The sequence below is a fragment of the Penaeus chinensis genome, chromosome 6 (assembly GCF_019202785.1).
Source record: "Penaeus chinensis breed Huanghai No. 1 chromosome 6, ASM1920278v2, whole genome shotgun sequence".
Lineage (NCBI taxonomy): Eukaryota > Metazoa > Arthropoda > Malacostraca > Decapoda > Penaeidae > Penaeus > Penaeus chinensis.
In genome coordinates, this window is record NC_061824.1 from 21360861 (window position 1) to 21373150 (window position 12290).

General features: G+C 48.6%; 1 protein-coding gene across 7 annotated transcripts in view; it reads right to left on the reverse strand.

Annotated features, from left to right (window-relative positions):
• LOC125026353 (fibrous sheath CABYR-binding protein-like) overlaps positions 1–6688 on the reverse strand; it is a 25067-nt gene extending 18379 nt beyond the window's left edge. For 2 of the 7 annotated variants that reach the window (XM_047614743.1, XM_047614741.1), the window contains exon 1: positions 5561–6688. In XM_047614743.1, the coding sequence (XP_047470699.1) occupies positions 5561–6382 (822 nt within the window). In that variant the 5' untranslated portion in view covers positions 6383–6688. The remainder of the gene's footprint in view (positions 1–5560) is intronic. The other 5 variants (XM_047614737.1, XM_047614738.1, XM_047614740.1 and 2 more) reach the window with 4 other exon arrangements.
• Positions 6689–12290: the final 5602 nt, after the last annotated feature.

The following is a 12290-nucleotide window of genomic DNA, read 5'->3' on the forward strand; positions in this document are numbered from 1 at the left end:
GTTTTAACAGCTAACAGCATGCAGTCCTCACCACGTGGGGGAAAATAAAAATCAAGCGCAGACTGTTTCAGCACTAACAGAAAAACAGTTTGTTATGAGACGTCGCGACACAGATTTCCCAAGATCCACGAACTAAGTCGAGAAAGATGACGCAAGAAGGGGAGATGGGAAACTTCGAAAGCTATTTTCAGACATGCCTTACCCACTACCCTACCTCGGCCTCCCTCCGGCTTCTAATACCCCTCGCATACCCGCCTAAACTTCCCGACCTTCTCACCTGCCATAATGAATCAAAGAAATGCCACAATACCCCCAAGATTTTCTGGTCTCGAACTGTCGCGGCTTTCCCGCCCTGCCGCCCCGTGTCATTGCTGTCCACATCAAATTGTGCCCTTGCCTCTGCACTCTGTCTACCAGGCCTAGTAGAACGCAGCTCCCCCTCCCCCTCCCACGGATGACTCTCTGCCCCCTCAACCTCGAGCACCTAAAATATGTCCCACTCCCTCTCCTTCCTCGTAAACTAAAAAAAGAAAAAAAAAAAAAAATAGGTGAGCAAATGTCCCGAGGACTAACGACGGTTACGAGAACCAGATGGGTCTAACGCCATCTAACAATACTACGCGGCTGTTTCGGTCCAGTGTCATGAGCGGCAAAGAACACCTTTCAGGGTCTTCCTTTTTTAGGTTTTATTTTGTCCATCTGAAGCCCTTAGTGTGCCAGATAAGCATCAGAGAAACAATAATAAATCATACTGATAATAAAATACAGCAACAAATACGACGATGTGCGAGACGCAAAGAGGCGTGGCACTGACACGAATGGGCGGGGCATGGGTGGGCTTGCAGGGAAACGGCACCGCCTATCTGATGCCCCAGCTATTCGCAGCGACAATATCTCAGATGCAACCTGCGCGTCGTCTACCGTTACGAGTGCGGCCGCCGAGTGTGTTTCGAGAATTACCCCATATAAAACAAGGCTGCGACATATTTTCTCTACAGCAAATGTACTCAAAGGAAGTCACCCGTCACCTCACGAGAAGCGATGTGGAACCGGGGAAGATGGAGGGAAAATGTGTGTGAGAGAGAGAGAGAGAGAGAGAGAGAGAGAGAGAGAGAGAGAGAGAGAGAGAGAGAGAGAGAGAGAGAGAGAGAGAGAGAGAGAGAGAGAGAGAGAGAGAGAGAACGGAGAGAGAGAGAGAGAGAGAGAACGGAGAGAGAGAGACAAGGTGAGAGGCAGAATATCTTGCTTGGCCGATCTCGGTAAACAAAACAAAAACGAAAAAAAGACAGTTCTGCAGAAATAATAGCGGGTTCCTTAACCTTCATGGACTAAAAATGAAGAACAGTTGGCAATCAATCTCGTAGAAGGGTTATATCAAAGGCCGAAAGGAGGAGATGAGCCTCTGCAATACTCGGGCCGGGGCGGGGGGCGAGAAGGATGCTCCTCGCCTTACAGGATGGGAGACCGACCACAGCCTTGAAGATGGGTGGGGTGCCAAGAGCGTCCGAGCGTCATATTACCCCCTGACTCCTACCTTGTATGCAGGCGAGAAGGCAGAAGCCGGGGACGCGCTCGGCCTTGCGGGGTTTACCTTGGCAAGCTGTAGGAACACTCAATGAATGACTGGACAATTCGGTCTACTCGCTGATAAAGTGACTCCCGAGATTCCGTGTTCAACATTACGTCGTCCTTAACGCCATTGTGTTAACATAAGACAATCTAAAGCAAATGGATCAAATACCACAAAAACACAAATCCTTCAGTGGCTGCCTGGTATAGGCTGCCCTCTCGAAGTACTACTGATGACATGGATGCTACACAATCTCAGGCCAAATCGCTCTAACGACCGCCCACCAAAACAATTTCGCAAAATAGCATCTGCGTACAAGCGTCCATGCCAAGACACCCGCTACTTAATTACCCGAAAGGGCTTCGGGACCCGGGGCCTTTCGCCACACCCAGCTCTAGCGAACGGTTTTCATCATGCTACTCCAGGTACTGATAATTCGAGACGGTTTGAACGAGGCAGTGATACGATTTACCCATCAGATCAACCGCAAGCTTATTCTCGTGTCGCCTCCCTGACCTTGTGTACTCAAGTGCCAGCTGAGATTCGGAGTGCTGATGACTACCGTTTTTTTTACCTCGTTCTTTTTGAACCAACATTTTCTTCTTTTCTTCTTGCAAGGCCATGCGACGGTCGTACTTCAGCTAAATCTCACGAGGGTCAAAACACGCCAACTTAAATTCCTCAGTGTCCCTACCCGCACAAAATATAATAAACAAAATGCAAAAGAAAATGTAAACAGAAGAGAAAAAAAAACGTTTGTCGCTCATTACAAATGCGTGGTCGATTTTCCCCACTGCATCTCTCTTCAAGGAAATAAATGCGATCATTTATAGCAGGCCGGTGAGTCAGCATATACTACTAGCGATTAGTTAACTATTCGGCCAAAAATTCTATCCTTTGTGCGAAGTCATAGCCAAGTGCAAGGCCTCATTCAAGAGTATTTATGCGCACGACACGCTAGGGCACCGAGGTACACGCTGAAAGGGGCGTCTTGCGTCACACGAGGGGAACAAAGATAACAGAGATGGTACGCAAATAACGGGAGAAGGGTGAGGGGAGATGGAAAAGTCAAAACGGAGGGAGAAAGGAAAAGGAACAGAAAAGGGAAGGGAAGAGGGGGAAGAGGAAGGGAAAGAGGAAGGAAAAGAGGGAAGGGAGAGGTGGCAGGTAAAGGAAGAGGGGTATTGCGCGGTGAAAATGGCACATATAATTGAAGTCGAGTGGGAGCAGGGAGAAAATGCAGCACGATGGGGGCAGGGGTGGGGAAGGGGTGGGGGCCCAGAAGTGGCCGGGGAGAGGTGGTAGAGGAGGGAGGTAGGAGGAGGGGGGTAGAGGAGGGAGGAAGGAGGAGGGGGGTAGAGGAGGGAGGAAGGAGGAGGGGGGTAGAGGAGGGAGGAAGGAGGAGGGGGGTAGAGGAGGGAGGAAGGAGGAGGGGGGTAGAGGAGGGAGGAAGGAAAAGGGGGGTAGAGGAGGGAGGAAGGAAAAGGGGGGTAGAGGAGGGAGGAAGGAAAAGGGGGGTAGAGAAGGAGGGAAGGGAGGTAGAGGTGGAGAGGGAGAGGGGGAAAGTGTGTGTGTGTGTGTGTGTGTGTGTGTGTGTGTGTGTGTGTGTGTGTGTGTGTGTGTGTGTGTGTGTGTGTGTGTGTGTGTGCGCGCGCGCGTGCGTGAGAGAGAGAGAGAGAGAGAGAGAGAGAGAGAGAGAGAGAGAGAGAGAGAGAGAGAGAGAGAGAGAGAGAGAGAGAGAGAGAGAGAGAGAGAGGGAGGGGAGGATCACCGGCCGAGAGAACACTAGGGCAGGGGGGAGGGGAGAGGGGAGCCCGCCGAGGCACCCATAGGCGAGGGCGAGATCACAAGGAGGGAGATAGAGGCTGCCGCAGGCGACTCGTGGGCGGCTGCGACGTCCAAATTCAGATCTGCGCGTCAAAAATAAAGCCATTAACTACAAGGCTACGTGAGAAGTCGTCCAAAATGAGGACTTGTTGCAGGTCGATGGGAATACGCATTCCTGTTTGCCTGCCAGGTGGTAAGCAAGCGGGAAATAGAGCCTGCCGCCGCATGACCCATAAACAGTACACCGCACTGTCCAGCACTGAGCGGTAATGTGTAACTTTCATTCATAAGTCCACGATGGGTAATTAATGAAAAGTTTTATTTTCCTGTATAAATACATGTGACCTCGCCCTACTCTTCGGGGAGTATCTGTTTAGCTACCAATATTTGCACTCTCACTTCATTCACTTCGCTCATTCCCGTCAGGAGGGCGGAGAAGGAGGATGTGAAGGAGGAGGAGGAGGAGGAGGAGGAGGAGGAGGAGGAGGAGGAGGAGGAGGAGGAGGAGGAGGAGGAGAAGGAGAAGGAAAATGAGAAGAAGGAGAAGGAGAAAGAGAAGGAAAATGAGGAGGAGGAGGAGGAGGAGGAGGAGGAGGAGGAGGAGGAAGTGGAGCTGCTGAAGAGGAAAGGCCAAGAAACAAACGATGTTACAAATTGGGCAAGTCCCGCAAGTAATACCGGAGTAAACAACTAATCTGTTCACAGTCAACAGAGCATTTCCTTCGATTCCAAACAAAATCACGACAGAGGTAAGCGGTTGAGCAATTAACTATTGGTAATGAAACACGACAGATCCAATTGCGTATGGCTATCTCTTCGCTTCCCTTTCCGCTCTTTTTATCATCCTTTCTTTTTTCTCTCTCTGTCTCTGTCTTCCCCTCATAGGCTTGGGCGATATTCAGACTGACAATCAGGGAAATTAGGTAAAAAAAAAAAAAAAAAAAGCAAGAAAAAAAAAAAAGAAAACGCCAACAGATATCGTTTTTGTACAATAAAAAAAGTGAGAAAGCCGGACATTTTCAGCGGCATTCAGGGCGGCGGGAAACCCGAGCCCTAATGCCAAAACCTCGCTGCATAGTGGACCGACACGGCTTACACTTCTCCCTGAACTGTCATTCGCTAACAAATCGCAACGCATGGGATCTAAGACGGATGGAAGGGGGTAGGAGGGGGTAGGAGAGGGGAGAGGGAGAGGGTGTAGGAGGGGGGGGGGAAAGGAGAGACGGAGAGGGGGGGTAGGAGAAGGGAGGCCCGCGACACTCGGTCTTAGTAAGAGCGAGAATACAACGAAGGAACGTACAGAAATAAAACTAAATAAAAACGCTGGCGGAATGCGGGATGTGTTCAATCGCGCGCGTAGAAGGCGGCACAGAGAGGCTCTTAAGAATGTCGTGGGAAGCAGCGCTAAAATAGATTTAGGCCTAGCGCCAGTGGGGAAAAGAGCAAAGGGAAAATAGGCCTCTCGGGAACTGGTCTTGTAAAAGTTGAACTAAGACTTCTACTGTATTAACTCGCTATCTCTCAAATCCGGAAATGTGTTTACAGTGACCAAAATCTGGTATCATTATAATGACCTGGTAAAAAAAACTCTTTCACACTCACTATCTCACTTTGACTCTTTCACACTCACTATCTCACTTTGACTCTTTCACACTCACTATCTCACTTTGACTCTTTCACACTCACTATCTCACTTTGACTCTTTCACACTCACTATCTCACTTTGACTCTTTCACACTCACTATCTCACTTTGACTCTTTCACACTCACTATCTCACTTTGACTCTCACTCACCCACACTCGCTCTCCCTCCCACAACCCATGAACAGAAACAAGCCATCTAGCAAGTGCCATCGCGCCAAGCCTCAACTCAGAGCTTACCCCGGGCTCGGCTTGCTTGTCGGTTTCCTTAACGCTATCCTTATCGGCTTCCTTAACACCGCCCTTCTCGGCCGCTCTGGCGCTTTCCTTACCACCTTCCTTGGCGCCCTTCTTCTCGGCTTCCCTCTCGCTTTCCTTCCCGGCTTCCTCGGCGCCGCCTTCCTTATCAGCCTCCCGAACGCTTACCTTTTCCGCTTCTTCGGCCGCTTCCTTCTCGCCTTCCTGCACGCTGGCTTTCTCGGCTTCCTTGGCACCTTCCTTGCCGGCTTCCTGGGCGCTCACCTTTTCGGATTCCTTTGCACCTTCTTTGTCGGCTTCTTTGGGCTCTTCCTTCTGCTCAGAGGATGGCACACTTTCCGTGGGCTTTCCTAAAGGGACGAGCTGGTCCTTGGCGTCCTTCCCCAGGGCAGCGATGATGGCTTCCTCCATCTTTCCAACGTCGTCCGGTTTGGCGTCCAGCTTCTGGGCCTCTGACGCCTCTGGCTCTTTGGCGGAGGCATCCGGCTTCTCGGCTTCCTTCACAGACCCATCGGCCTTATCAGCTTCGGCTTTGGCCGCATCGTCTGTCTTGGCTGCGTCTGCAGAGGTAGCCTCGGCCTTGGCAGGCTCCTTCTCCGAGGTGCCTGGCTTCACATCCTCTTTGGGCGCGGCTCCAGGCTCGGCCGCCGCCGCTGCGGCTGCGGCTGCTTCCTTGGCCTGCGCCTCAACCTTCTCGGCCTCGGCCCTGGCCTCAGCCTTCGCCTCGGCCTTAGCCTCGGCCTTGGCTGCAGCTGCCTCTGCTTTGGCCGCATCCTTAGCCCTACTCTTGCTTTTGCCCGAATGCGACCTATGCAACTTGCTCTTATCTTTATCTTTGTCCTTGTCCCTGTCCTTATCCTTATGCTTGGAACTCTTGCAAAGTTTGTCCTTCGCAGCTGCGCCTCCGTTCTCGTCGGTTGGGAAAAAGTGCTTGCATTTCAGGATTCCTTTTGGCGTTTTAGGCGTCCTGGGCGTCTTACCAGTCTTGGGGGTCCTGGGCGAGGTGCCGAAGCGGTGGATGGACCAGAAGGCACAATACTGGCACTGCGCCGGGTGTGTGTGCTGTTGATACGTAACACCGACCATTGTTACACACTTATGAGCCTTCTAGTTAATATTGCCAGTTCAGCTCACACCAAGTTAAACCACAACAACATATATGTTTCTCGAATAACAGTGCTCGTCTTGTACACTCAGTTAATATCACTATTTTCTTAAGAAAATTGTCAGTCAAAAGTCAACGAAAATCACGCGTTTAGACCTGTGCTCACATGACTGGTCCTCGGTCAATCAAACGTCTTATGAAGTGCGACACAATGACAACCGATTCATGTTAACTTGTTTCAATCATGGGCCGCCCAGCCTGCAACGGCCGACAAGAGGTTGCCACAGGCACACGTCAGACACTTCTAAAAGCCAGTAACCGGTGCTCTGGCCTTAAGAAGGACAGGCCGTGGCCGAAACAGGGAATTAGTTCCGGTGCTTCCGACCGACAGGTTCTAGGTGAGGCAACTTCGTATCTTACGTAAGTGCAATTCAATGCGTCGCAATTCTCTTTGACATCGCATGTCTTGGCTATCTCCTTGTATATACTTTCTGTGCCTCGTAAACTTCTATATTATTTAAAACCTATCATACTTCCAGTACATTAAGGTATTTTGTGTTTAAACAGTATATCTTCAGTAAAGGCAAGATCCAGACAGAGGGGGCGGGCCTACCTGCTCCTACGCCGTGACGGCGCCACAGTTGCATAAAGCCTTTGCAGTAACACGAGAAGGCGGCGTCTCCTCGGCTGTAGGGCTAGTCTAGGCCTGGAAACCTCAGCCAGGTGTACCGCTCGTTGGCAAACACCTTCTATAAATTGCATGCAAAGGCCTAACAATAACCAAAATCGGCCCAAGGAAAAAACCGAGGAGCGCCAGCCTGGGTAAACAGCCAATGGACAGGGTGAGGCAGGAATATGGGTACCGCACTCATGAGTCAGTTATGGCGCCGCGGGGAACGGATACCGGGGCGAAGTAGGGGGTAAGGAAGTCACCCTATCAGCAATGGCTGTCTCGCCTTACAGGTGCATGGGCCGAGGTGCACGTCGGCACACGATGAACGGCCGGCGCCAGTGCGATGAATAAAACCAATGCATCGAGTCCAATTAAAGGGATAATGGACACACAATCGAGACCTTTTCCTTTCTCACGGGACTAAAATGACGTCATGTGACATCAATCCGAACACCGTGGCAATACGTTTTCCCTCTCTTAAAGCCCGAATAATAAACGGAGTGATTGTAAGAAATAAATAAAAGGCAGGTGAAGAGAAACGAAAGAAGGACGGAAAGAAAAAGAAAGGAAAAGAGGGAGGAAGGAAGGCGTGAGGTGGAAGAAACAAAGCAAACAAGCAAGCAAGCGAGAGAGAGAGAGAGAGAGAGAGAGAAATAGATGAAAGAGAGAAATAGATGAAAGAGAGAGAGAGAGAGAGAGAGAGAGAGAGAGAGAGAGAGAGAGAGAGAGAGAGAGAGAGAGAGAGAGAGAGAGAGAGATAGAGAAATAGATGAAAGAAAGAGAGAGAGAGAGAGAGAGAGAGAGAGAGAGAGAGAGAGAGAGAGAGAGAGAGAGAGAGAGAGAGAGAGAGAGAGAAATAGATGAAAGAGAGAGAGAGCGAGAGCGAGAGCGAGAGAGAGAGAGAGAGAGAGAGAGAGAGAGAGAGAGAGAGAGAGAGAGAGAGAGAGAGAGAGAGAGAGAGAGAGAGAGACGAAAAATTAGAGAAGAGAAAAGAGAAAATAGAAGAGAAAAGAGAAAAGAGAAAAGAGAAAAGAGAAAAGAGAAAAGAGAAAAGAGAAAAGAGAAAAGAGAAAAGAGAAAAGAGAAAAGAAGAGAAAAGAGAAAAGAGAAAAGAGAAAAGAAGAGAAAAGAGAAAAGAGAAAAGAGAAAAGAGAGAAAAGAGAAGAGAAAAGAGAGAAAAGAGAGAAAAGAGAAGACAAGAAGAGACGAGAAGAAAGAGAAGAATGGAAAAGAAGAAAGGGGAGAGAGGAGAGGAGAATGGGAAAGAAAAAAGAGAGGCGAGGAGAATGGAAAAGAAGAAAAGAGGAGAGGAGAGGAGAATGGAAAAGAAGAAAGAGGGGAGAAGGGAAGAGAGAAGAGAAGAAAGAGGAGAGAAGGGAAAGGAAGAAAGAGGAGACCAGAGGAGGGAAGAGAATGGAAGAGAAGAGGTGGAGACAGAGAGAAGGGCTGGCGGGGCGGGTTCGCAGATCCTATGACCTCCTTTGCACGAATGATTCCCGAAACGAAGGGCGCGCATCAAACCGTCGCTTCCCTCGACCCGCGCCAAGGTAACGGCGGCAACCGTGCTGGTAATTAACACCTGGCCGCGGCTTCCGTCACCAGCCTTGGGAACACGACAGCTGTGCGCGCCCGTGGGATGGAGGGAGCGAGGAGGAGGGCAGGAAGGAGGGGAGGGAGCGTGGAGGAGGGCAGGAAGGAGGGGAGGGAAGGGAAGGGAAGGGAATGGAAGGGAAAGGAAGGGGTAAGGATGGGTAAAGAGAGGAGAAAGAAGAATAGGAGGGAGAAAGGAAGAAAACAAAGGAAACCTAGAGAATAGAAGGAAGCAGGGGAGGAAAGGGACGCAAGAGGGAGAAGAGAAAAAGTAAGAAGGGAGGGAGAAAGGGGAGAAAGGAGAGAGGGACAGGGGAGAAAGGAGAGAGGGATAGGGGAGAAAGGAGAGAGGGGCAGGGGAGAAAGGAGAGAGGGGCAGGGGAGAACGGCGAGAGGGACAGGGGAGAAAGGAGAGAGGAGGGCATGAGGGGAGAGAGGAGGGCAAGGGGGGAGAGAGGAGGGCAAGGGGGGGGGAGAGGAGGGCAAGGGGGGAGAGAGGAGGGCAAGGGGGGAGAGAGGAGGGCAAGGGGGGAGAGGGACAGGGGAAGAGAGGAGGGCAAGGGGGGGAGAGGGTGCTCAGGAAATGGCACCAGAACTGGGCATCAAAGGAACGATAGTCTCGAACGGCCTACCCTAGTAAATCAGGTCACGTCAGGTCAGCTCTAATTAGAAAGGCTTGCCTAAGACGGGCGAGGGAAGGAATGGAGCCGGAAGTCGGGGGGTGAGGGAGCCTAGGAGAAGACAATGCCGTCAAGAGGGGGGAGGGGGTTAGTAGGCGCAGGGCCTACTAACCCCCTCAAGGGATCACAAGACCAATGCTAAGTCAAGACACAGAGGGTAGGAAGAAAAAAAAAAAAAAAAAAAAAAAAGAATAGCAAGCAGGTCCCGCTGTGAAAAAAAAAAAGAAAAAGAACGAGATGAAGTCTTAAATCAAGAAACCGTGCAATGCCTATCGATACCGATCGACAGTTAGATGTTAAAGTTGTAAAGCGGCTAACCGACAAAAAGGCAAAGCAACACGAGTACCGCCAAGACCCCACATAGGCCGCAATAAAGGAGTTACTTAACGCCAAAATCCCCTCTTGTGTGAAAAGATCCCCCGGATCACATGACGCCAGGGAGACCACGCAACCGGTGACGTCACACCCCGCAGCCCTCGTCAGCTCAACACACGCCCCCCAGAAAACACGCACGACGCCTACAAATACACAAACAGAGCTAAAGCAAACAAGAGCAGACACAAACACACGACAGAGTCCCCGCCTGAGCAAAGGCAGCGTGGATGCAGGCGAAATTCTTGACGATATGGTAGAAATTGTTATATAAACGAAGGAAAATTAATAGAAAATGCGCATTTGCATATTTTCCTACTAAAGATCTTCCCTTGAATAGCCACCTTTAAATATTCTGGCCGCCAACTGTCGGATTGACTTCCGTTTTATTATTACCCATGCTCTCTACAACACTTGGACCGAGTTTACAGTACAGAAAATGGGAATCGCGTAAACAAGTTTTCTCTTATACGTTTTCTCTGAAACGGCCTCAACTCCATTTTCTTTTATACTCCGTGGCGTTTTCTTTGCGAGTTGCGTTTTCTACGCACAACACCGATGCAGACAAACATGAAGATAATGTGGCGACCCAGTTGGCACTCAGGCGTTCTCGTAAGTGCCAAACATTCTTGAGCAATTTATTGCACCGGCCAAATGTGTTGCTAGTGCCACGTGTTGGAAGTGAATTAAATCTGCCATATTAAAATAAATCAAAACAGCAGTAATGCAATATCAAACAAAATCCCCCTTTATCAGTACAACAAATAAATCCTTCAAAATTCAACAGACAAAAAAGTTACACAATAGAAAATGAAAGGTATACACAACTTCCCATTTTCTTTGGCTGCGCGAAAACGACCTAAATCGAAGCGGGCTACAACCGACTGTTGTGGCCGTATATACGAGCTCCAAATAATACACATATCTTGTCAAACGTTCACCCCACACCCGACCAGGCTACAATTAGCTGCTCTCAAGTACATTAGGTGCATTCGGCAATAAACTGTTACATTTTACTGAAAAGCAACTTGTACATAAATCGCTGGGTTTTCTGCTCCCCTAATATTAATTATGACAACAAGACATAGTATTTTGGGAATTAATTTGACAGCTATATTTTATTTATTACTTTTGCAAAACCTCCTAACATTACATTCTTAGCAGACAAATTCAAAGATCAGTGAAATAATGAAAGAAACCATAGTGTGATATGTTCCTGCAAAGGATTTACATACTAGTACAATTCACTCTGATATTAAAGAGGTTTTCTCCCTCTTCCTTTCTCTATCCAAATGATTCTAAGATGTTCTTTAAACAATCGAATTACTTGAAAGGAAATAATGTTAATTTCTCCCACCCGGCCTGCCCCGCCAGTAATAGGAAAGCGGGGTTTTCTCAAAATAAACCGGGTCACTCTACACCATACTCGAACTTCCCGTGGAGGTCGGGGAACCTGATCTTGTGTGGTCTTGCTGGCTGCTCAATCATGTGCTGGAGAACCCAGGTCACTGCTTGGCGCGGGTTACATTCCTACTTGAAAAGACCGCATACTAACGGGAAGAAAACAGTGTTGTTGGATCTAATACAATTTTCGACTAGCTGATAATATTTACCTCCTCTTACACTACTCCAGGCGTTGATCATTCACAGAATATATCAGACATTTACGGAGTGCCAATCATCAGAGGAAAGCGATGTGACTGAGCGCGCTCACCCCACCCCGCCCCCGAGAGGTCTAGACGAAGCCCCGCGGTTGCCTAGGAACCCACTTGCTCCCGCGCCGTTGTGCTTTCCCATCCTCCCTTGCACATGCACACACGCTTGCATCGATAGGCACATGTAGATTCGAATAAATCATATACGCACAAAAATACCAAACACACGAGTCCGCAAACAGGTCTCTATGGCACAAACCCGTCATCCCAAAAGCCAATCTGCTCCCGAACAACGGACGATTTTGTACTGGACAAAAGCCCACTGAACCTTCAGTACAAGCAAACTTGAGCCGTACATTCAGTTCCTTGCTATGTCCAACATCCGTAAACACCATTAATTGTATTTTCATATGATGATGATGAGGAGGATGCTAATAAAACAACGACAACTACAATGATGATGATTACTACTACTACTACTACTACTACTACTACTACTACTAATAATAATAAACCATTACTATTATAACAAAAATAGGATATTTTTCAAGATCGTTATCCCTTAACTGCTCGTGTGTTGTAGAAATTCAATAAATTCGATCCATCTTCCCCAGTCGAGAAAAGCAAAATTAATTACGTTTTATCAAACGCGACTCTTCTGGCATGGACCGATTTGAAATATTAAGATCATATGCTAATAAATAACTAATTATAATTCTATGCACAAATAAAATTTCATATGTACCTACATATCTACCAACTTACATACATACATAGACAAACAAACACAAACACACATGTACAGAGAGAGAGAGAGAGAACTAATCACAAGTAGCCGGTTCACCTTTGAAAACCAGGATTTAAAGAAGCAGGAATCGCCTAACAGATCATGATGTGGCAGCAGCAAAACTTGCATGGC